Source organism: Thermobia domestica, chromosome 1 (assembly GCF_964235325.1).
Source record: "Thermobia domestica chromosome 1, izTheDome1.hap1.1, whole genome shotgun sequence".
Classification (NCBI taxonomy): Eukaryota; Metazoa; Arthropoda; class Insecta; order Zygentoma; family Lepismatidae; genus Thermobia; species Thermobia domestica.
The window spans coordinates 370882927-370908755 of NC_137454.1; the positions used below are offsets into that span (position 1 = coordinate 370882927).

The following is a 25829-nucleotide window of genomic DNA, read 5'->3' on the forward strand; positions in this document are numbered from 1 at the left end:
TGTCATCTTTGTATAACGATAACTGGAGTTCGAGGAGACATAAATGCTACATTTTTTTTTCTTTTATATTTATATAACTTTCATGAAGAACATGGTTATTTTATATTTGAATTTTATATTATAAGTATGTGGAAAATAATTTTAAATGATAGCCATTTATGTTTATTCTGTTCTAACAACACTCAGATTTCAACATGCTACAAACTTTCGTTCTATTGAAGATAAACACAAATATGCAGTGGACGAAATGGGAAGGGAAGTCCAAAGGTTATTTTAAAGGAACCCCCATGTCTTTACCTATTACGGTCCTTGAGTTAGAGGATGATATGTGAACGTGTTTCCTGTTCCCGGAAACAGAGCGTGGGGGTTAGTGAATGTAGCTTCGAAAAGTATAACATTTACCAATAGGACATAAGAACAGCACTTCCAGGAAAACACAAACAAATTAAAAAAAACAAAAGCGAAATGAACTGAACTGAAAAGCGCGTGTTTTCTTTCTGTAAGGCTGTACAGCCTGTGCTGACTAGTGAAAGTTGTCAATCCTTTGTTTTATTCTCGTTCTCGAAATTTTGTGTATAAGAATGGGTGATAGTACCTTAAAGAAGGGCAAGCCATTGCATTGTGATGCAGGAGACATTGTTTTTAATGTTTACAACTTTTCTTGCAGCAACGATAATATATCTGACAGTGTTCATGAAACCTCCCGAGCAACATGTTTCAGTGAGAGATCCGTGTGGCGAATTGTGAAAGAGAAGGAGTAAAGTCGAAACACCCTGTAAAGCAAGGCCAAATACACAGAAAAGACAAACAAATTTAGTTTCTTTCGATGAAGTAGCAGTTCGTAGAACAATTCACAGTCTCTAAGGCATTGTCGCCACCTTAAATAAATTATTGTGCGAACTTAAGAAAAGCATTGACTTCAAAGGCTCTGAGTGGGCATTACAACAAATACTGAGCAAGTTTGGATATAGGTTAAAAAAAAAATCTATTGGAAATAGAAAACTGCTTTTTGAAAGGAAAGATATTGTCGTTTGACGACATAAATATAGGGTCTAATCTTATTTTTTCTTTCTTTGTCGTAACAATGCATATATATATATATATATATATATATATATATATATATATATATATATATATATATATATATATATATTATATATATATATATATATATGCTAGTATTATTCAAATACATTGGTATCTAAATTCTCTCTAGTTCGCTACCAGCATTATTTTAAACTGTAGTTACGACGTGACGTGCGAAGCGTTCAGTGTGCCATCTAAGCACTATTTGTAAATAACGTAAGTTGGTAGCCTTGCAACTGAGAGCGTTGACGTCACTGCCAAGATAGTTCTCGCCGACTGTAGTAATCAAACGTTTGGTGGTTCGTTCCCACCCTCGGCCTACCAATTTTTTTTTTTTGACTTTTTAAAACTATTTTTTAGACTCACATTAATGTAAACAAATAACTCATATAGGTGATTTAACATATTTTGGAGGAGTAATTTTCGCACGTTCCCCAGGTACATGTCAGGTATGTGCCTAGGGCAGACATAGACTGTCTCTATCACCTGCCATTCATGTGATTTCTTTCTCAGAAGTATATAAGACACATCCTGGACACATTCCCATGTACCTGAGGGAGCATGATAGGCGTATGCCTGCTATGTAATTGGGCTGTTAGGGATACAAGGACCTAACTATAAATGCATGTCAGACAGGCTTCGTAGTTCGTCACCTTCTAGGTGATTGCACGAACTTTTTGATATTAGCTCGTATTTATTATGATCATTAGTTCAACGATAAAATGAAAGTGGAATGCTAGTTTATTATATCATTTCAGGATCGTTAATTCCTTCGTCTACTATGGATTGTCCACCAACTCTACATCTCTCGGAGGAAATAAATACCTGAACTTTATTCTAGTCAGTCTTGTGGAGATACCAGGCTACTCATTCGCCTGGTTTGCCATGAATAAGTTCGGGAGAAGAATCTCACTGTCTGTATCCCTGTTCATATGTGGCGCCTCTTGTATTGGAGCTGCTTTCATTCCAGAAGGTAAGAGGTATTACAAACAGCATATACGCATGTGTGGTAATCTGTTGGTTAACATTGCATTTTGCTACATATGCAGTGCATAAAGAAATAACACTTTCTTCCAGCAAAACAAACACTATACTTTGTAGTGGCACTACAGTTCGTTTTTCTGATTTTCTTGAACAATATGCGTAGGGTTGCCAACTCTGAAACATAAAATTACCGGCACACGCTCATAGGCCTCAAAACAGATGAAAGAATAACTGTATTTTAAAACTTTAAATATAGTTGAACCTGACAAAACTACTGACTAGCCGCTAATATACCGGTTAGTTGGCAACCCTACCCTCAAGCATGTTCAGCTTGATGTCGTCTATCGATTGATATCTTTTTGATCAGCTCAATCGGATCTATCAAATAGTACATGTTTTATCTTTGAACAGTATATTAATTAAAAAGAAATTAAAACTAAAAAGTTAATTTTTAGGCAATATCTCAATAACCACATTTTATACTGTTATGTTGCTACCCAAACATCTCACAACTCCAGACACTATATTTCACTAGAACAATGCCCGGACACTATCCCATACTGTTCAAGTTTACTTCGAGGAACACCCGTTTCCTTGGCCTACACAGTAGCTGGATATGTCGCTCATCGAACATGTGTAACATATGGTTGGCCGGTACACTTTTCGCTACGGTCCTCCAGCAAACATTATCAATAACTTCTGAATTTACATACACAGTGGATCCACTAAATTTAAAGACTGACACTGTAAGATAACTGCTGGAGCCACCAAGCGGTTATTGTGTGTAGCTTTTAGTACAGAGTGTGTTGTGCATTGTGTGAAGAATTCACGAATTTATGTTCCGAATTTTGTGAGTTACAGCTAGACCTACATATATTTAAAAGACCTGGTCATTCGTCGCAATTCCCATATACTGAAGTGTCCTATCGTAGTTTCGCGCCGGACCGCTTGGTGCGCTGCTTATCGGCCATCCTTCACGCCCTGATTTCGTTCGAGCTTTCTAACTCTCGATCGCACACAGCGTATTTGTGTTAATTTTTTTTTTTTTTAGCTCTTACAAAAGTTGTAAATAAAAGAAGTACAGACAACATATATAAATAGATAAATAATAGGAGATACAATTTTTCAACTATTGAAGAGCTTACCTCATGATGAGTTTCCGTTTCTTAGATCCATTCTTCACATATATCTTGCTTGCCACTACACTATAGTATATAACTTGCTTGCTACTGTACAATATTCACAAAATTGTCCATCAGTTAAAGAACACAAAATTATCCATCAGTTTAATAATATAATTATGAACACATTTGCCAATTAAGCTGGAAGAACTATTTAATGGAAAATTCACGAGTTTCGAACAAAGTCATTTTTTTTTAATTCACTACAAAAGCGAAAGCGCGGTATGCATAAATTATTTTATTGTAGATTCTGTTTTGGTGTGCAAAAACGCTCTTGAATCCCTCTGAATATTTTTGAAGACGAAATTAATATCTGGAACACATCTATACTATTTAGTTGATACACTTTCAACACTTTTCTTGATAATGGCTTTGTACGAATATCGCGCTTCGAAAGTCTTTGGAATTCATTTATATTTTGACAATAATTACTGATGTACGGTCGCAGAAATTTATTTAAAATAACACTACACAACTTCTTCACGTGATTTTCATCCGCAGAAGGGTTCCTGCAGATCATGCTGGGATTCTTACACAAGCTGCGTTCAAATAGAGTTCTAAGTTTGAGGAGAGGTTTCTGCTGCTTATAAACGTGAGGAATTGCTGCTGTAGCCGCTCGATCTAATGCAGACACTACTTTCAAGAACTCTGGAGTGGGAAATAAATAACCACCATGATCTAAGTTTTTCAGAAGCTGTAGAATGGAAAGACCAGAACTTGTCGACACGAACATAGATTTGCAATCTTCGCAATTGATATTGTCTTTCACTGTTCTTATAAGATAGCTAGCAATAACGGCTAATGTTGCTGACTGTAATTTCGGTTGTAAGTCAATATTGCTGCTTTCAAGTAACTTCAACTGAGGTTGAAGTAAAGCATGAAGGTTCTTCTCTTCATTGTCCGTGTGGGAGGTTTCAATTTTACGGTTTCTTGTGTAATTAAAGAGAGTGGTATCTACTCTTTCCTCTTGGGGGCCGGCGACATTTGCGCTCTGAGAGGAAGCAATAACTCCGGTAGCCAGAAATTTTTGCATAGCTTGAACAACCACAACAGCATTTGTTTGATCATTGCTTCCCCCAAATCTTCTTACAGAACTGAACAAAATTTCGATCTGATCGCTTGAAAATTTTCTGGTAAGAACAAAATGAAATCCATAGCTTAAAAGGTATCTTACGCAAAGAACTGTAGAATTTGTTGCCAATACTATGGCATCATGTGTAGCTTTACTGAGAAATTGCGTCTTAGGGAATTTACATGCGTTTTTCCACTCATTTAAGTAATTGAGGAAGTCTCTTTCTAGCCACTCGAGCCTAGAATCGCTGATTTCGAAGAAGTGCTTGATGTTTCATCGCGCAAATGAACATGGTACGTCGTGTTCTTCACATTGTGCATCTTAAACCATCTTTCCATTGTTTCTAAGAATGTAATTGTTGCGTCACATGTTTGGAAGCCTTCTATGCCGAATAATATCCCATGATCCTTCAGGACTTTAAGAGACGCTGTTATCTCTTCTGAAAAAATCTGAGTAGCTCTTTTGACATTCATTTTTTCAAAATTGCTCGGATTTAGGTGTTTTTCTGATAAAAATCTAACAGGTTTCCACACTTCTTTTTTCTGAATTTCGTAAAGCATCCTGAGATACTTTGGAGTAATTTCTTGTCCTTTGTTAGTTAGAGTTCTTTTGGAATCAAGAAAACGGTTCCTAACATTTTTTATTATATGACAGTAGTCATAGGATAGAAATAATGGTCGTTGGGGGTCACAAGGATGAGGGATTTGTGCTTTAACGTCGCATTAACACATTTCTGCAAACATTTTAACATTAGTGGGATGATTATCAGTAACAATTCTAATTACTTTAAATCCAGAATTTTCTATGCTTGTAATAACTCTCAGAGTAAGCTCATGAAGTTGCGTCCCAGTTACATCGTTGGTAAAAAAAAAAAAAAAAAAAAATATTGAACGGGGAGTGCGAAATGAGTTCCTAGCCCTTGGAATACGAAACACGTTAAGTTAGTCGCAACATTAGCTTCTTGCACACTATTGTTTTGAAGTCCATCCATCTCAACTGTACCAATAACTGAGTCACTTGATCTTACGTATTGTACTTGTGGTCGAAAGTAGGTGAGCCTGAACTTTTCCACCCGAAAGGAAGAATGTTAACGGTACTTTACGTAATAATGATGTTCTAACATGGTTCTTTAATGGATGTTGCCAGAGGGGTGGCGTGTATGTCATTATGGGTTGATGACCTGCTTACGTGTGTTAGAAAGTTGTTATATTTTTGTTTTTAGTTGTGCTGACATGGAAAGGTCATGTGGTCTTTTTTGAGTGTGTATGCGTGTCTCTAGAGACTCTATACTGGTTATTTTTAAAAATAATAATGGAAATTTGAATTGGTTTGATTTGAATTAAATCCATATTTTTATTGGTTCATTTGCTTAGCAAATTCAAAAGAGAAACTTGTTTCGAACAATATGTGAGAGAGAATAAAAGATTACACGAACAATATGTGAGAGAGAATAAAAGATTACACGAACAATATGTGAGAGAGAATAAAAGATTACACGAACAATATGTGAGAGAGAATAAAAGATTACACGAGCAATATGTGAGAGAGAATAAAAAGATATTTTCCTAATATATTTTATGGATCGATTTCTATGAAATCTCATAAAGTGGGAGGAAACCATTTTTATTAGAAGGTGAGAACACTTATAATGTGTGATACGCACTGGGATCGAACCTGGGGCCCTTAGCACCAGAGATGAATGCTGTATTGTACTGGAATTGAACCCCTGGTCCTTAGCAACAGAGGTGAACAATGCAATGTATTGAGAATGAGCCTGGAACCCCCAAGCACCAGAGATGAACGCTGCATTGTACTGAAAATGACCCTGGTAACCTTAGCACCAGAGGTGAATGGTGCATTGTACGGGGATTAAACCCGGAACCCTTAACACTAGTGATGAACGCTGCATTGTACTGAAAATGAACTTGGGACCCCCAAGCACCAGAGGTGATTGTTGTATTGTACTGAAAATGAACCTGCTACCCTTAACATTATTGGTGAACGGTGCATTGTACTGGAATTGAACCAGTGGTCCTTAGCACCAGAGGTGAACGTTGCATTGTACGGGGATTAAACCCGGGACCCTTAACATTATTGGTGAACGTTGCATTGTATTGGAATTGAACCCGTGGCCCTTAGCACCAGAGGTGAACGCTGTATTGTACTGAGAATTATTGCAATTCTCACATGTAAATTGGCGAGAAAAAAAAACATATGGAAAATACGATGTGTGATTTTTGAATGGGTTATTTATTTATTTAATATTCATCGTTTTTTATTCCTTATAGTTAACTCCGTGTTTACAGCCAAGTTTGAAATACGGAGCGAATGATTGTTGTTCCGTCTCTTACAGAAGACTAGCTTAGAATGTCATTACTTCCGGGTCAATGCCTTACACGCTTTCTCCTTGCTCCCGATAGAACTATGACTTGTGACACGCATGTATAGAGTGTCAATGCACTTTCTAATTTTATTTCCGATTGTACTGGAATAACCTTAGACGCTTTCCCCTTGTTTGTTGGAACTTTGACTGATGACATACTGAAATATTTTTCCATTAACGATGATTGTTACTGCGATACTTATCGGCAGTGATGAAGAAGACAGATAGAAATTCGATGTTTCTTCCCCCTTTAGAAGATGTTTTGGGACAAACACGTGAATGTATTTTTGTGGCAATATCTGATTTTTGGCAGAATATCTAATATCTGATGAACATGTAAGCATTTTTCCTTAATTAGATGAGATCCGTATATAGCTGCAAGCCTCAAATGTCGATCGTTCGATACCCTGTCTGAATGAGATTTCTCCAGCGGTTGACGAACTTGAAAATAAGAAATTTTTAGATTTCTCGCTGTGGCAATGAATGAATAAACGATGTTAGCGGCTATGATGACCTTATTTATTTATTTATAATTAATGAAATCGGGTTGAAAACATGATGCTTGGGGGAGGGACATAATGAAATCCTTATATATATATATAGTATTGAAATAAAGTTTGTTATTATTGTTTTTACACAGTTCCATAGTGTGTGTGTGTTGATCTTTTGTGTGTTGAACTTTTTGTGAGTGATTTAACAGAACGAACTCTGATTTTTTAAGGTGAGAACTTTTTAAATGCCATGTATTATTCACTTAATTATAATAATGAGTTTTTTTTTGAATAATTATTGAAAAACTACACGAGTTGCTTCTGAGAAACATTATCCGGGAAATAAACCTACGACCATTTTTTGTAATTATGCAAGAGGATAAGCTTTGCGATATACTGAAAACGCTTGAAATGTAATTGCGATTTTCGATTACTAAAGTTATTATTATTATTATTATTATTATTATTATTATTATTATTATTATTATTATTATTATTATTTTTTACGGATCGTATGTTATACTCTGAACAAATTTATTTGTGATTATTTTATTCGTTCGTGTTATTTTATTTTATTGGTTCGTGTTATTTAAAATAACACTCGTTTTAAAATGAGAAGCTCAGAACACTTGTAGTGTGAACCTACAAATAAAAGGCCTAAAGACGGACCATTTACATGTAGAGTTTTATTTGCTTAATTATAGGATGCTTAATTACAATATGTTTGATTCATTTGTTACGATTTTTTTTAACTGTTATATCGATTACTTTAAAATCAGTTATACCTAATATATATATATATGTATGTTGTACAGATGGGACTTGAACTGTTTAAGTAAGCTCATTTCCCAATAGATGGCATAAAAGTACGCTTTGGTAATATAGCTGATAATCTTTTAGGAAGGCAAATGTTTGAACTAAGACGAGTATTTGCAGAAAGAAAGAAATGTTTTAGTCTTGGGGGGAGCGCTTTTCCCCCAACATTATCGTGTTTTAATAGTAAATATTACTGAATGTTAGCCACATAACCCATACAATAGCTTTAATGTTAAGAAAGAAAATTTACGGAACCCCTTAAGTACATTGGTTATTGAACACTGTCTTTTGACTTGAAAACCTGTTGTATATCCGCGAAGCAAAAGGAAAATTACGTAGCTATAACTGGCGGGGCCCATTAGTTATAGGCGATCCTAGATTTTAGCAGTATTATCTTATAGCAAAAAGAGAATTATGTATGACTATTTGTAGTATATTTTTACAAGTAACGGGGGGCCCTTCCCCCTTAGTTATGGGTTCCTCTAGATTTTAGCAGTATTGTATTATAATGAAGCGAATTGAAATGATGTACTCCTATTTGTGCCATGTCCCTCAACGAGGGGGTCTTGCCTGCAAGATAGATTGCCTAGATTTTAGCAGTATTATCTTATAGCAAAAAGAGAATTATGTATGACTATTTGTAGTATATTTTTACAAGTAACGGGGGGGCCCTTCCCCCATAGTTATGGGTTCCTCTAGATTTTAGCAGTATTGTATTATAATGAAGCGAATTGAAATGATGTACTCCTATTTGTGCCATGTCCCTCAACGAGGGGGTTTTGCCTCTCAGATAGACCAACATAGATTTAAACAGTATTATAGCAAAAAATGAAATTATGTAGTCCTATTTGTACTATATCCCTCCAACTAAGTGGTTTTTGCCTGTCAGATAGATTGCCTAAATTTACCAGTATTATAGCAAAAGAGAATTACGTACGACTATTTGTAGTATATTTTTACAAGTAACGGGGGCCCGTCCCCCCTTAGTTATGGGTTCCTCTAGATTTAAACAGTATTGTATTACAAGGAAATTATGTAGTCCTATTTGCAGTATAACAGTATAACTGGCGGGTCCCAGTCACAGGATTACTTAGAAATTTTTGAGTCCCCACAATTATGCCGGCTAGGCTAAAGGAGACGGTGATTATTTTTTGGTTCGTTTCTTATTTTTATATTCTCCTAATAAATTAGTCGGAGCAAATTGTATTTTCGAACTTGCAAAATAAATCGTTTGCTGTGCAAACTCGTTGTTAAAAAATAAGGTGTTTGAACTAAATATGGGAGCTAAAATAAGCTCTTAAAAGTATATAGGAAGCGGGTGGAAACGGGAGAACCAAGAGAAATTTTCATATGTACGATATTTGTCCACCACAATTTATAAAAAATAAATCCAAACAATGTTTGTCATGAAAATGTTGAAATATTTGGTGCGAACCCGAAACCCCAAACACCAAAGGTGAACGCTTTACCACCGAGCCACCGCGGCCCCCAGGCTTACTTAGATTTAAAGAGTATTATATTATAGCAAAAAGAGAATTATGTGTTTTACCATATACATTGACATGTGTTAAAGTTCCCCATTAGTTAGTTCTTACAATTACGGGTTTTTCTGAATAGGTAATAACATAATGATGATAATTATGTTCAACTGAAGGGTCATATGTGTTGGTGGGTTCCCCTTAGGGATTTGTAATATAATGAACGTTTGGTGGTTTACTGATAGAAGAAGAATCAACTATGCCCTCACAAATTATGTTTTATTAACAGAACACAACTGTAAGAAGGGTACTTATTTAATGCTATCAGTAGTATTTAATGGCTAAAAAGAAATATATATTATACTTTACCTTTAAAATATAAATATATATTCAGGACTAATAATAAATACGTCAACACGGCACACGGCTTAAACTAAACTAAAGTTAATTTAAAATTTCTCCGACAGATGGCATAGAACCACAATTTTCTATTATAGTTGATTTTGTATTAAAGTAATGAAAACAAATGATTGAAGAGAATTATATAATAATTAGTATGGGGTTATTCGATGAAAGAAAGAAAAAAAATAAGTATAGAAGAAGAAATGTAATTTTATTGTTTTAATATGGTTATTGAAAACACATACATAATCTTATTTTTGTTTCTTGTTGAAAGAATATTTATAAGTTTAAAATTGATATAGAGATGCATAAGAAAACTGATATACATTTCGTTTGTTTATTTATGACCGATTCAAGGTTTGAACTAGAGACAATGCTTATATGACGCGAACGTATTTTATTTTTAATAATCACTTTGTTTGAGTTTGTCTGGGTGGAAATTTGATTTATATACAGTGAAAAAATAACTTAATTTGTTTAGTCCGTCATATTTTGAGGGAAATGGCGTGAAAGATATATTCAAATATTGCAAAATACATTTGAATGTGGGAGAATATTTTATAGCTAACTGGATTGGAGTAACATTGAATAAAACCCGAGATTAAATATAATACTTATTATTGAAAATTAATTTCCGACCCTTTGCAGCGTTGTTGCTGTAGGGCATTTAAGAGTGGTTTGTTTATACGCGTAAGCGCACCTGGGATTTGAACTCGAACACCGCTGTTAAGGTGACTTTGCTTATACGCGTAGGTCCGCTCGGAATTTGAACCCACGCACCATTGTTAGGTTTACGCGGAAATTAAACCCGCACGCCACTGTTAAGATGACTTTGTTTTTAAGCGCGTAGGCTTGCCCGGGATTTAAACTCGTACCTCAGTGTTAGGTTTACGCGGAAATTAAATCCGCACACCGTTGTTAAGGTGACTTTGTTTATGCGGGTAGACCTGCACGGGAATTAAAATTGTACGTCTTAGCACGAAAGGCAATAACATTAAAAAAATTATGACATGCGAAATTTGTAGATGAGATGGTAAATATGTTTGCAGTAAAGATGATGATGATAACTTTAGTGAATATGGTAACATGGTTTTGTTTGCACCAAAGGCAAAAGCATTAAGGGGTTAGAACATGTCGAACCATTACAAATTAAATTGTGATTCATTTTAACAAAATGCGTCAGCCTTAACGTGAAACTTTTAGGATACAACCGGAAATTGAATTCGTGTTTGTTAGCAGCATTTATTAAAATATATGAGCATACTGTAAGATTTAATAATAGTAGCTTAATTTCAGTTAACCAAGGCGTTCAGCAGCATTAGTATATGAAACATGAACCTATTAACTAACAATTATTGGAAAATAAACTTGAAAACTTCGAGACGTATGCTATTGCCTAAGTTAAATTGATTTTGAGTTTGTTGTTGTTTCGTTCAGTAGTATGGGTTTATGAGACGTATACCTACATAAAGTGAATTGATTTTAAGTTTGCTATCCCGTTCAGTAGTATGGGTATATGAGACGTGTACTTACATAAAATGAATTGATTTTAAGTTTACTGTTTTGTTCAGTAGCATGGCTATATGAAACTAGTATTTTACCACCACCGGAAATTAAATCCGGGACAGTTTGTACCAATAGCGTGATTATTAGCGTTAATCACTATGTTAGGCTACACAGGAACACTAGACATGATTTAAGAGTGATATTTTTCTTATAGGTTTTTTCAGAACAAAAAAAAACTGAAAATTAAACACAAACAAAACTTTAAACTTTGCTCCTGGAAAATTTTTTTTTAGCACTAATTGGAATCATAAAATCCACACCGGAAACCAAACATAACTTCTTACATGTCGGTCAAATCTTTGTGAAGTTAACCCCTTTAAAATTATATATATATAAGTTGTTCAAGTTAAACAATGTAACTGAGTTTGTGATTAGAATAATAGAATTTTATTAGTGTTGATTATAATTGATTCCATTCTGGTGAAAATAAGTTGTACTAATAATACTTTTCTTTATTTTGCAGAAGACAATGGCCGAAATTATTTTTGAGGAATATACGCCATTTGATTTTTACATGGAAGAGCGTAGAAAAGATAAAGAGAAATTTAAATTTACGCCGTATTTTTCACACGAGTGCCCAAAAAATCCACTGCGAGAAAGGTGGCACATATGTAGAACCTGTGAAAATTTCGACCTCGCAAGCTTAATTTTTAAACATGATATGGAGGAAAAACAACGGGTGAAGGAGATATTAGGATTACAGTGGGAGTTAGAGGGACGGATGAGGGAAAAAGAAGAAGAAAAGCAAGACGCACAGAAGGATGCAGAAGAAGAAGAAATGGATCAGGAAGAAGAAGGGGAGGGAGGGGAGGTAATTTTGGGGCTCTAAAATTTTGTAAATAGTTGTAAATATAATGTAAATAAATCATGTTTTTGGGTGAATGGGTAAATTTTGAGTTTCCTTTCCTTTGAATTTTTAAAACCTACCTAAGAAAGGTCATAAAAATGTCTAACTTTTTTTTTCCGTGTCATATTGAACTTATAGATACCTTTTATTAACAGTAACGTTTCGAAGCATAGAAAAGATATTTTCAGAATAAGAATTGTTGTTAGAATTTTTAAAAACCCAGGAAAAAAAATCTTTATGCTTTTCAGTACGTTGCACTATTTAGTTAACAGTTTCAATTGAAAAAGATTTTAATTATAACTAATTTGATTTCCTTTAATATCAAATTGTACTTGAGTTTTTCTTTTATTTTTAACCAAAATACATAGTTGTAGGGTGAAACAAGCTTAATGAGATATTTGCTGGTGTCCATAAATAAGAATTAAAACAACAACATTTTCGTTTACTAATTAGTTGTTGCTATTAAATGATAGTATACTGAAAGAAAAGTCTGAATTTTTACTTTTTGATTAAATCCGTTTAAGATGACTGAATGCATTTATTTTATTCTCTCACTTGTATAAGATGTTCGAAGAATATGTGAGAGAATAAAAAGATACTCTCCTAATAAATTACTCGGAGCAACTTATTTTATGGAGACAAGATAGAGAATTTGAATACTTTTTTCTTCTGTGAACACTAAAATGTAGTTGGTAGCAGGGAACATACAATAAAATCAGTTTTTTATTCCTTGAATAATTAACTAGGTATTTCTTTTGGGTTTGAAGCTGTGGATTTGCGAGCCGCGGTATTGTATATAAAATTTTGTGCAAAAACAGAATAATATCCAACTATTTAAGGTAAATATAGATAAAGGGTTTCACTGTAGAATGACATATATGTTAATTGGCATACCATTATCTATTTGGATGAAATGGAGTCCCATACACTTAGGTCATGAAGATTTGTTGTCTCTTAGACACTTTATAAAAAAGCGGCCATGAGAAACACAAATACTTGTCATAAAATGTTCAAATAATTGGAGCATCCTAGGATCAACCCCCAAGCACTGAAGGTAACCACTAACCCATAGCAATCCCCAAAGACAAAAGAACTTTAGTTCAGTTCAGTTTAGATACTTTGTGCAGCATGGAATCGAACTCTGAATAAATGTAAAGATTAAATAGCAAATTGTTTCTTAGAAATAAAAAAATTACTTACTTACTTACTATGGTATCTGTGTACGCTTAATTATGAAATTATTTTGAATAATAAATGAAATCTGTGAGTCCCACGATTATGTCGGATCACTTTAGAAAAGGTTATGAAATTGGTGGAATGAAGAAAAAGAAGTGGGAGAACATGTTGTTTGTTCAGCACAATTTATAAGAAATAAATCCAAACTTAATGTTGTCATAAAAATGTTGAAATAATTGATGCAAGCGGTAATCGAACCAAAAACCCTAAACAGTGGAAATGAACGCTTTACCACTGAGCCCTTATGGCTCCGCTATGACAAATGAAATAATTGATGTAAACGGTAATTGAACCAGGAATCCTAAGCAGTGAAAATGACTGCTTTATCATTAAGCCATTATAATCCTATATTGATAAATGAATACCTAATGAAGAAAAGTCTAACTGTAGAAACCAACTAGCACTGAAAAACTAAACATTGAAACTTTGTCAGCATAGTAATCCATATAATTTTATTTTATTTTATTGGATGCTCAAGGAAATTGTATTTTCAAAAGTGTTAAAATTGAATGTGAATCATGGGACGGACCTGTTATGAAAGAATAAAAGTTTGGTCTCAATAAGAAAACAATAGTGAACTATGGCTAACGTACTTATAGATTTATTATCAAATCTTTGAACAAATCTTTTCTGTTTTGAACAGTACATAAGTAAAATTAATGAACAACTGTGTGTCAAATAAGTAAGATTAATACATACTAAAAGATGGTTGTTTTCAGGAACTTGAACTGAAAATTGTTTCTACTGGCCTTCTTTTTTTTAAAAAAAAAACAAGTGGTTAAAATGAAATGATAGGAAAAGCTGTTAGATTAAGTTTAGTTGACCTCCCCTTTGAACAGTAATGGGTATTTTATATAATCTTACAAAGTTATTGTTCGTGAAGAAAAGTGTAAATAAAATGATGATGATTTTCTACATGACTATGGTTTGTCACCACCGATAACATGGACGCTATCTGTTTAGCAAAGAGGAGGAGGGACATGTTGGGAGATTGAATCTAATTCAATACAATAGAGATATATAACCTAACGCATTGATATAAACACCCGTTTAAATAAGTAAATGATCTTTGAATATATGTCATATAGACATGAAAAATGAATACAGATAAATAGGAAATAAATCAGTGATTACTTGTACAAATAAATAAATTTTACTTTCATGAAACTTCAGACATAAGAAGAAGAAGTTTGTGAAACAGTTTATTCTCCTTTGCCATTGCAAAAGTTGGTGTTAGTTTTTTTTCTTTCCTAAGCTTTTAACATATAGCATACCTAATGAAAATTCACAGGAATTTTTAGCACTGATCAAATACATAATATAGGCTTCAGTTTTAACATATATTCACAACTTACTACATGGATTGTCTACAAGAATCCTTAACATTTGGCGAATTTTCGATAGCATTTTGTTCCTCCCTATTGTACGCAATACTTTATCTGTAAACATATTTAGCGAAAGTTCAATAATTATTGTCTTATGGTAACAACAGTAATAAATTTTTCAATTGTGGAGTATTCTGTAGATAAGATAGCACCACTCGTTGCTAAAAGTTGTCACAAAAGGAAGTAATCCACCATGTCTTAAATGTAAAATAACCAAAAGTATATTTTAAAAAAAAAGGATTTAAAAAGCATTATTATTTATCGATACGTTGGAATCCAACAGGGTAATTAAAAAACAAGTAAATACAAAGGAGCTATTGGGGTTCAGGTATAGTGATTTCTAATTATTGCTTTCAATGTGAATATATAGAAATTCATGCACGCGCAGTAAACGGTCTGACTTTGTCGCTTGTAAAACTGATGCAAAGATGAAATATTCAAGTTAATTTGGATAAAAGAATAGTATCTAAAACTAATAGGGGGTGGAAACTATGAGTTTGAGGTTTACCTTAAACTTGTTCAAACCTGTTTTCATTGGTTAATTCAAACATGTCATTACATCCCACGGTGAAAAGTATAAATACCGCGGTTAAGAAAGCGACATATAAATATTGTTGTACTGGTTGTAGTCGATGAAAAGATTTCTTCTTCTTTGTATGGTGGTCAATGAAGATATTTGTGGCTAGTGTTTTTTTATTTTAGTTTGATCGCTTCATATTAATTTATCCTCTCGTAATAAATTACTCGAACACTTACAGTGTGATTATTTTATTCGTTCGTTCGTGTTATTTTATTTTAGTGGTTCATTTGCGTAGCAAATTCAACTTATTTATTGGATTGTATCTTTTTTATTATTTCGCTTGGTACACAAGCTCAGAACACTTACAGTGTGATTATTTTATTCGTTCGTGTTATTTAAAATAACACTCGTTTTTAAAAATAGAAAGTCGTAAGAGCAACTACGTTGTGAACTATTATATAATTCGTTTACTCTGTCGAACTGAAAAATGTCTAATGCTGAAAACGTATTGGTCTGTTTCTGCGATAATATTCACATAACCATTCAGTGCTTAATAAATGCTTTTCAAATGTGGGAATCTAAAAGAAGAAGTATGTTTCTTTGCAGTGGGTGTGCACATGGATTGAAAGACGCAATAAACCATGACTGTATTCTGTTACATAAAAATATATTGAAAACAAAAGTACTAGGTGTTATTATGGATATGGACACACAAAACGAAATTTGGTATACGTTTCAAAAAATGCACGACAATACTTTTAATAAATTAGAACAGTTTTTTCATATATATGATGATGCCATTCATAATGATACATTTGTTAATCAACTGATAGAAATATTTTTGCAGAAAGATTTTAAGAAATTCTTAATCTGGAATAAAAACCAACGTGATAGTGATAGTGGTTGTGATTGAAAAAATATGAAGACGTATGGATGAAAATGTTACTCTTCTGTAGGTATATTACATGTACAAACTGTAAAATGGTACAATTTGCCATGCTTTTTTTTCTGTGAACGTTACAAGTAAATTTTACTCAAGTAAATATCTAAGAAAAAATACTTACTGTGTAGTGCAGTGCAGTGCTATCATACTAAACATTTCTTCAAATATTTATGTGTATGAGTTGAAAACTAATTAACACAATACAAATTTTTTAAAACTTGTGTAAAAAAAAACCAATATAAACTAATGAAAGATGTTTCATATTGCTGAATAAATGAAGACTTTATACAAGCTTCATATTGCTGAATAATAATAAATCGGAGATTTTTTTTATTGTACTTTTTGCAACAATAATAATCGCAAAAGCCTTTGGCTAGCAAAAGTTTACGTACACTAGTTATTAATTGGTAGTAATTATCTTTGTACAGTAAATATATTTGCTTACCACCCTTTATTTCTGAATATATCACATAAAATTCACGACTATTAAGTTTCTTTTCAAAGACAATGATTTGGTACTTGGGTGTCAGGTATTGTTGAAATTTTTTCACATCATTAATAGTACATCCATTTCGATGCTCAATAGTAACATTAGCATCATCACACAAATCCTTAGTCTGCTTCAACAATCGCTCAGGATTGTTTTTTTAACTTGTATACTTGAAAGCGATTTTGATCGGCCCTAGCCTTTTCGAGGATGATAGTCTTAGAAAGACATTATATGTGCTTGTTTAATGGGATGGTACACTTTTCCAAAAGAGTTGTATATTCCTCATATTTGCCCGATCCACGGGTTCGACACCTTCCCTTGCGTGGATTAACAATGTGGATCTTACAATCCACTTTTTTTCCTCTTCCTTTACGGAGATGCACCTTCGATTAAAATTTTCTCATTGCTATTGAGGGTATTTTCCACTATGGAGAAGAGGACCTCCGGGTTCAATTCCTTTTTTAGGACGTCATGTTATGTACATTGTTTTAAGTTTAAGGTAGTGCTCTCGATAGTTATTCCTATATAGATGTTCTTGTCAACATCCCTTTATTGTATGGGTCATTCCGAAATCATACAGATTTCGTATATATATTTTTCCTGGTCTTCTTCGATTTCATACACTTAATGGTTATTTCTGCCCCTTTTAACCCAAAGTAAACATATGTTTATGATATACTCTTTACTATTTCAAATTCTGATGCATCCATTATCTTAGGTACTTCTTGAAAAAACCCATTTTAGTTCTTAGGTTCCCCAGAACTAGGAAAACTTGGTCGTGGTAAGCTTGCCTAATAGTAGTTTAGCATTGTCCTTAACAAATAAGTGAGCTGTTTTACATGCTGCTTAACTTTTTAGAATCCTGATTTTTTATATCATCCTCTCGAAAGAACCCTGTTCGGTATAAATCAGAAATATCAGCAGTGGTTTCACAGCTTGTCAAAATAACATCCTGTCTTCCTTTAAATTGTTTTAATAACTCTGTTAACATTTGATAATATTTTTCATTGGGTACACGCACACCCTTAGAATGATAACTATTCACCAAACGCTTCCAAAAAAATTCGTTTCTACTCAAAACTACGTACATGTAACCATTGCTATGAAATTTATCTACTATCATTTTCCATCTGTAGTAAACAACTTCGGATGCCTCATATCCGAAACGTTTTGCCATGATTAACAGTTGGGTTAGTTCGTTTTCACTTGTAGAAGTCATCTGTAATCAAAATAATGTATTCTTCTATTGAAATAATAATAATAATAAAAACCTATAAATTTGTCTATTTCCCACTCCTCTTTTACTTCGTTGGTTAGTTCACCCAAGTAGGGCTCTAATGTAAGCGAAAATTTCTCATCATGGTGTTGTACAAACATTATGCTGACCGTGTCACAGTACAAAACATTTTTAGGTCCTACAGCAGTCAATAGGTCATACAGTTTTAACCGTACCCATAACGTATTGAATGCCACAAGAACAAGGTTTGAAAATTTCCATGGTTTGTTCTTATTCTATGTATTGTGATACGTAAGAATAAGATGTTTATCTCCAATGGGTAATACGCTTTGTACTTCGTATTGTTGTGCCCATAGATAATGCAATCACAAATTGCAACAAGTCCGTTCTTTGTCCACATTTTCCCCATAAACCGAATTGAGGAATATCTTGGAGATATACCTCAATCTTGGGTTCTTCCTGATATTGCTATGATTTAATTGAATGCCCTCATGGGCATGATACTCTTTAATGTATTTTTGTTTGTCTCCTTTGGTTTTGCACCAAACAGGAAATCCTGAAGATTCCTGCTTCATTTGAAGGAAAGAATTCACATAGTCTTTAAACAAACTATCTGAATTACTAAGTTTGTAAGCACATGAATTAAAATCCAATCTTGTTTTCTCTGATATCATAATTTATTTATTTATTTATTTATTTTTCAATATATATATCGTTTGTACCAAGATTGCTTTAGCAAACACTAAGTGTTAGTAAATGAGTTACAAAGTATGAAATTGTTAATATTATTATTAATTTCATCCTTAACAAATCACGTACATGTCTATTATTACATATAAATGTTCTAATGATATAATAATAATGGTATGAAAAAACTATATAATCACACCTATTTCTTTTCACGATGTATTTAGACATAACAATATAAATTCTATGCGTGCGCATACTCGTACTAGATTTTCGCGCATGTCAAATGCGTATGTATACTTGTACTTGGTCTTCGCGCATGTCAGATGTGTATGTATACTTGTACTTGGTCTTCGCGCATGTCACAATATAATATAAAAGCGCGCATGCGTATAGCTGTAGTAAATCATATAAAGGAAGTGATACGTTGTTACAATGTACAGTCAAAAGCAATCTGTTTCCGCAGTTAAAAAAGCAAAAAACAAATTCTGGTTCTTCATCTCATAATAATAAAAAACGAAAAGGTGAAATTGAAACCAATCTTTCTTTATTGCAAAGTGAATGTGTAAAATCTAAATACATTTCACCGCGTGAAAAACGTTTTCAACTTGAAAAACAAAAGAAAATTATTCTTGTACATCCAAATGATCCTGACATTCCTGAAGAAGACGCTGAAAAATATAGGATTATTTATCCAACACAGGAAATTACCATAAACGATGCTGTGTATAGACGAAATTTCAGATACCCAAATGAAATACCCTTTGAAGAGGAAGTTGTAGTAGTAAATCAAAATACAATTTCTAATGATATTCTGATATTCAATGGTGTGAAGTGTGATTGTACTCCTAATGAAGTAAATGAAGTTTGTGTAAAACAGTTACTAGAAAAATATAAACTTTCTGAACCATTACTTTGTGAAGGCTGTGCGAATCGTAGTGAGAAAGAAACTGATCATAAATGTGTAAGTGAAAGTGATGAAGAATTAAATACTATTGTGTGGAATTTCCTAATCAAGAAATCAACACGTGATCAAATATTAAAACATTATCTAAAGATTCATGTGAAATATATAGATGTAAACATTATTCCCCATCTTATAAACAAATTTAATTATTCATATCAAGAAATCACGTTTAATGATTATCATATTTCTGACTTAAGAGAAGCATATCTTGAGCACGATAAAGATGTGTATCAACAATCCAGACTGTGAGTACCAATGTCGTTTCCTAAATACATATGACAATTGCGAATATCAATGTTCTTCTTTTTCTATAAAAGAACAATGTGTATTAATGTGTATTGATCGTTGGAAACCACCACGAGAACTTTTGTGTTATGGGTGTTTTCAAAACAGGAGCAAAATAGAAGAACACGATTGTATTACTTCGGACTATAATATGTTATGTTATAATGCATGGCGTACAATGGTAAGCGGGCAAACTTTTGATGATTTATATGAAGAATTTGCAAGAGTGCATTGTGATACTGAAATTGATGATTGGGAATTTACATGGACATTATATAACATTTTATTAAACAAAGATAACATTCAGTTAATTACAGAGTTATTCTTAGTAAAAGATTTACATTATAATATGCATAAGAAATAGTAATAATGGAAAATAAAAACTCTTCTGGTAATCAATTACAAAATAATAATAAAAACAATGTGTATAAATTAACAAAAGCAAGTGATAAAAGACTTTCAGCAATAAATTGGCCAGTATGTAATTGTGCATATACTAATATAAATATAGATTGTATTAAACAATATATCAAGGAATGTATCTGTATGTAAACTATATATATATTATTGAAATTTGTAAATAAAATTTTTTCTCATTTTATATTACATGTTTTATTTATTTCCTTACACATCTTATATATTTTACTTCAACGCGAAAATTTTTTCAATACACTTACAGTGTAAAAGTAAACTATGTTTCAAATATGACTTACAATTTATACGTAGGGAAAAATTCTTTAAAAAATTTTTTCATGAAATTAGAACTTTAACAAAAATCCGTATGTTATGATTCGCCTACATAAAATTTGTTTGTGCATTTTATATTGCATGCATGTGAAAAAAACTTTTCACATTTTTTAGTTTACGGTTTTGCATTTTCACAACTTGCATTTTCATTTTGACAACTTGCATTTTCATTTTGACAACTTGCATTTTCATTTTCGTAACTTGCATTTCTAAAAATTTTTTTGAAAATTACATTTTCGTAACTTGCAGGTTTTTTTTCGTTTAACAAGTTACATTTTCACGTTTGACAAGTTGCATTTTCATTTTCACTTTTAATTTTGTTCAATCACTTCATATTTTTTACGGATCGCTTGGTGTACAAGCTCAGAGCAGCTACGCTGTAAACTTGTAAAATAAATCGTTTGTTACACAAACTCGTTTTTTTTTAAATTGGTGTTAATTATTTGTTTTTTGAAAAAACACTTTTCGACATTTATATCACGTGTATGTGAAAAAACTTTCTGCATGTTATGACTCGCGTTTGTAAAATTAGTTTCTGCATGTATGTGAAAACTTTTTGCATTTTGTAAGTATATAAATCATACTATAATATTACTGAGTTTGTTTTATATTCTCCTATGCCATTGCAAAGTCGGTTAATTTTAATAATGGATCGTTTTTTTATTTTTATATTCTCCTTTCTTATAGAAAGTCGTAAGAGCAGCTACCCTGCGAAATATTAAAAAGCTCCTAATAAATTACTCGAACACTTCGTGTGAACATACTAAAGATGTTCCGAAATATTAATTATTTATTCGTTCATTTGCTTTTTTTTGTTCAATCACTTCATTAGAAGTTCCGTGTTAATTATTGGATTGTATGCTAAAACATACTCCTAAGAACAGGTACCCTGTGAACCTACAAATAATTTCGAAAATACTAACTAAGCTCGTTTTTTTTTTAAATATTTTATTGGTTTGTTTGCGAAGCAAACTCGCTAGAGCAGCTATGCTGCGATTATTTTATTCGTTCGTGTTATTTAAAATAACACTCGTTTTAAAATTAGAAAGTCGTAAAAGCAGCTACGCTGCGAACATTTATTCTCTCGTTTGTTACACAAACTCGTTTTTAAAATATTTTATTGGTTCGTATGCCAAAGCATACTCGCTAGAGCAGCTACAAGAAACTATGTTTTCAAAAATCGCAAACTTGTCAATGTAAAATACTCATCAAACTTTTAAATACTTCAAAGTATTAGTAAAAAATATAAAACACTCATCAAATACCAATTTTAAACGCTTTTCCAAAAAAGTAAACGATAGAAAGCATAAAGGAGTTTCACCTTGTAAAATGTCAATAATACCTTTTATTTAGAAAAGTTTTAATATTAAATAAGAATCAAGAAATGAAATTCGTATATATATTTATTTCGGTAATATTATATATACAAGCAAAATAATAATAATAATAATATATATATATATACAATCAACATAATAATATACAAGCAAATAATATACAAGGAAAATAATAATAATATACAATCAAAATAATATACAAGCAAAATAATAATAATATTACATAAAAGTTAGACAATATATACAGAATCACCGAAAATTAATATTTCTTATTCTTTAATAGTAGAATATCTACTAATTCATTCAAATATCTTGGGTTTCTTATTAATTTGAAATATTCTTCTTCAAATATGTTTGTATTTACACACATTCTATGTGAGTTTCGAAATATGTTATAAAGGTCTTTTCTCACATTTTCTTTAATAAAAATTAACCATGTCTCTGTTTCTAAAGCTTCAATGTCCATAAAAAGGCATCGGTGAGACATTTGTTGCGGACAGTCAAAAAAACAACCCTCACATAATGATACACAATTAGGGTTCCAGTTTAAAATAGTGTTTTTAATACATTTTTCATCCACAAACACTTGTGTACACTTACACTTTTCTTCTTCTTCTTCGTTCTTCTTCTTCATTGATAAGTCTAAGGGCTCCGTTTGTGGTGGTGGTGGTGGTGCTGGTGAAGGTGAAGGTGTAACACTTGCATGTGGTGTGTCGGGTTTACACTCGTCCAGTTCGTCATATAAGCGCAAAATTTCTTCTTCCTCTTCTTCAGTAAATAAATCAGGTGATGGTGTTCTTTCTTCTTCATCCTCCTCCTCTTCTTCAGTAAATAAATCAGGTGATGGCGTTCTTTCTTCTTCTTCTCCATCCACCTCCTCTTCTTCAATAAATAAATCAGGTGATGGTGCTCTTTCTTCTTCTTCTCCATCCTCCTCCTCCTCTTCTGCAGTAAATAAATCAGGTGATGGTGTTCTTTCTTCTTCTTCTTCTTCTTTACTATCTAGTATCCATTTTAAAGATGGTGGTTGAATGTTTTTTACTCCTAATAATGACGAGGATGCTAGAAGTGTTGGTAAAGATGTCCTCACTCCAACAGGAGATGATGGGATTAATACTGGATCTTCTCTTAAGTCAATAATTTCTTCCTCTATAATAATTTCTGAGGATACTGGTGAAGCTGGAGAAAAATACTGAGTTTCCTCGTCAATAAATATATCTGGTAAATCTCTCGCAGTTTTAAACTTTTTCCTTGGAGATTCTACAAAGCCAAATGTAGAATCCCAATCTACTTCGTTGCAAAGTTGAATTTCTCGTTGTACTATACTGCCAGACGAATCCATGATGATACTATGCTAGTCTTCTCTTCATACCCAGTATATAAGGAAAACTTTATCGATAACATCATATCACGTGGTACTTTAAACATTTTTCAAACAGTCCTACCACGCCAATTAAAATATTTTCACATATACTTTTCCAATTCTCTATGGAATTTTTATAAATATAGAAATAAAAAGCATGTTCTCATATAATCTTTTAAAATATCAACATTTGGTATTTTCACTTTGGTAAAATCATTCCCCACATTTTACAACGGTATTCATAAGACGAACTATTTAATCATCTGTCATCTATGTGCAAATTTAGATACATCACGTGTAAATAAATAGTTTACATGCTTTTAAAATAAAATCTATTATTTACAACTTCTATTATTATTCATGTCCCTACATACACCAGCATATTGTCCACGTAAAATAACGGATACCACAAACTATCTTTGTATTTGCATTCATTCATTCATTATTATTACAATAATATAACAATCTTCTATTGCAATCGTATTTAACATCCCTTCATGTTTCAACATGATCATCATTCAATAGGTGAATGTTCTTTTGGCATACGCGTTCAATAACCTCATATGTTTTACCATTCGTAATATACAACTTTCTTTGTATTCATTATTAACAAACTATCATAAAACTTGTTTTTTATTAGTCTGTCTCCAACCTGTGATGTTTATCTTCCGCGTGCCCAATCTTTCTTTTATGTTTTCACCGACATCACCAAAGTTATTTCTATTAGTTTGTCCCCAATTTCTGATGTTCTACGTGTGCAATCTTTCTTTTATGTTTTCACCGACAATGTCTTTTGTTCATCTAAGACGACACCAAAGTTATTTCTATTGGTCTGTCTGTCTCCAACCTGTAATGCTTATCTCCCACGTCCGCAATCTTCCTTTTGTTCACCTACCGCGGCGCCAAAGTTATTTCTATCAGTCTGGCGGTATTCTGTAATGTTTACCAAACGTGTCAGCAATCTTCCTTTGTATTAAAATTCAAGTTTTAGCAACGACCTGCAAGTACACATCATCACTCTTACCCAACCGGTTTTCCAAAAGCGCGCGAAAAGTTCAGTTCATGTCTTAAGTTCATCAGCAACAGACGTACGGAAACCACGCTCTGTATATGTACCATACCGTACACGAAGTTTTACCACGCTCACCGAGTATGCTATGCATACGATCCAACAAATTAAAAAAAAGTCACGTATGAATAAATATTTCCCTCCCATCATACAGTATTCAGCTCCAATAATAAGGATCCCGGGTTCGATCCCAGTGCGTATCACACATTATAAGTGTTCTGAGCTTCTTATTTTTAACAAATAAAATAATCACCATCTCCTTTAGCCTAACAGGTGGGACTCAAATATTTCATTTTCTTTTTATTCTATCACATATTGTTCGTGTAATCTTTTATTCTCTCTCACATATTGCTCGTGTAATCTTTTTATTCTCTCTCACATATTGTTCGTGTAATCTTTTTATTCTCTCTCACATATTGTTCGTGTAATCTTTTATTCTCTCTCACATATTGTTCGTGTAATCTTTTTATTCTCTCTCACATATTGTTCGTGTAATCTTTTATTCTCTCAAAATGACGTATCAACAGATTTAATTCAAATTTCCATTATTATTATTTTTAAAAATACCCAGTATAAAGTCTCTACAGACACGCATACAAACTCAAAAAAGAGGACACGACCTTTTCCAACAATACAGACATGTCATCACAACTAAAAACAAAAATATAACAACTTTCTAACACACGTAAGCAGGTCATCAACCCATAATGACATACACGCCACCTCTGGCAACATCCATTAAAGGACCATGTTAGAACATAATTATTACGTAAAGTACCGTTAACATTCTTCCTTTCGGGTGGAAAAGTTCAGGCTCACCTACTGTCGAATTGTCATATCATCTATTATTAAGGATCCTAACGTCTCTTCATCTCGAGCAGACTGACGCAGATCAGAGAGTCGCTCCGATACTAGAGTCATTGTATGCTCTTTAGTGCAAGTTCCTATGTATCACTTAAGAGTAGATCTACTGGGAATAGAAAGTATGTCGCGAACAAAGTCATAAGCAGACGGAGACCTACTTTGCCACAGGACACACTATCTAATAATAACCTCATTCTGCTTATGTTTAATTTGCCCGAATGCTTGAAGCTGTTCTTTGAGAAAGATTGCTTTAATATCTCCCTCGTCTGCTGCCGATTCTAATGCCGAAACATTTACGATTTCAAGTTTTACAGTTCACTGCATGACTTTTTTTTATTGTTTTCACTGTGGCTTTTAAAACTTTAATTCTACCTTTTAACCTGCGATTAG

General features: G+C 32.8%; 1 protein-coding gene across 1 annotated transcript in view; it reads left to right on the forward strand.

Moving 5' to 3' along the window:
- The window catches only part of LOC145664290 (organic cation transporter protein-like), a 284988-nt gene that overhangs the window by 234026 nt on the left and 25133 nt on the right, over nt 1–25829 (forward strand). The window contains exon 9 of the mRNA XM_081730831.1: nt 1848–2062. Coding sequence (XP_081586957.1) covers nt 1848–2062 — 215 coding nt within the window. The remainder of the gene's footprint in view (nt 1–1847; nt 2063–25829) is intronic.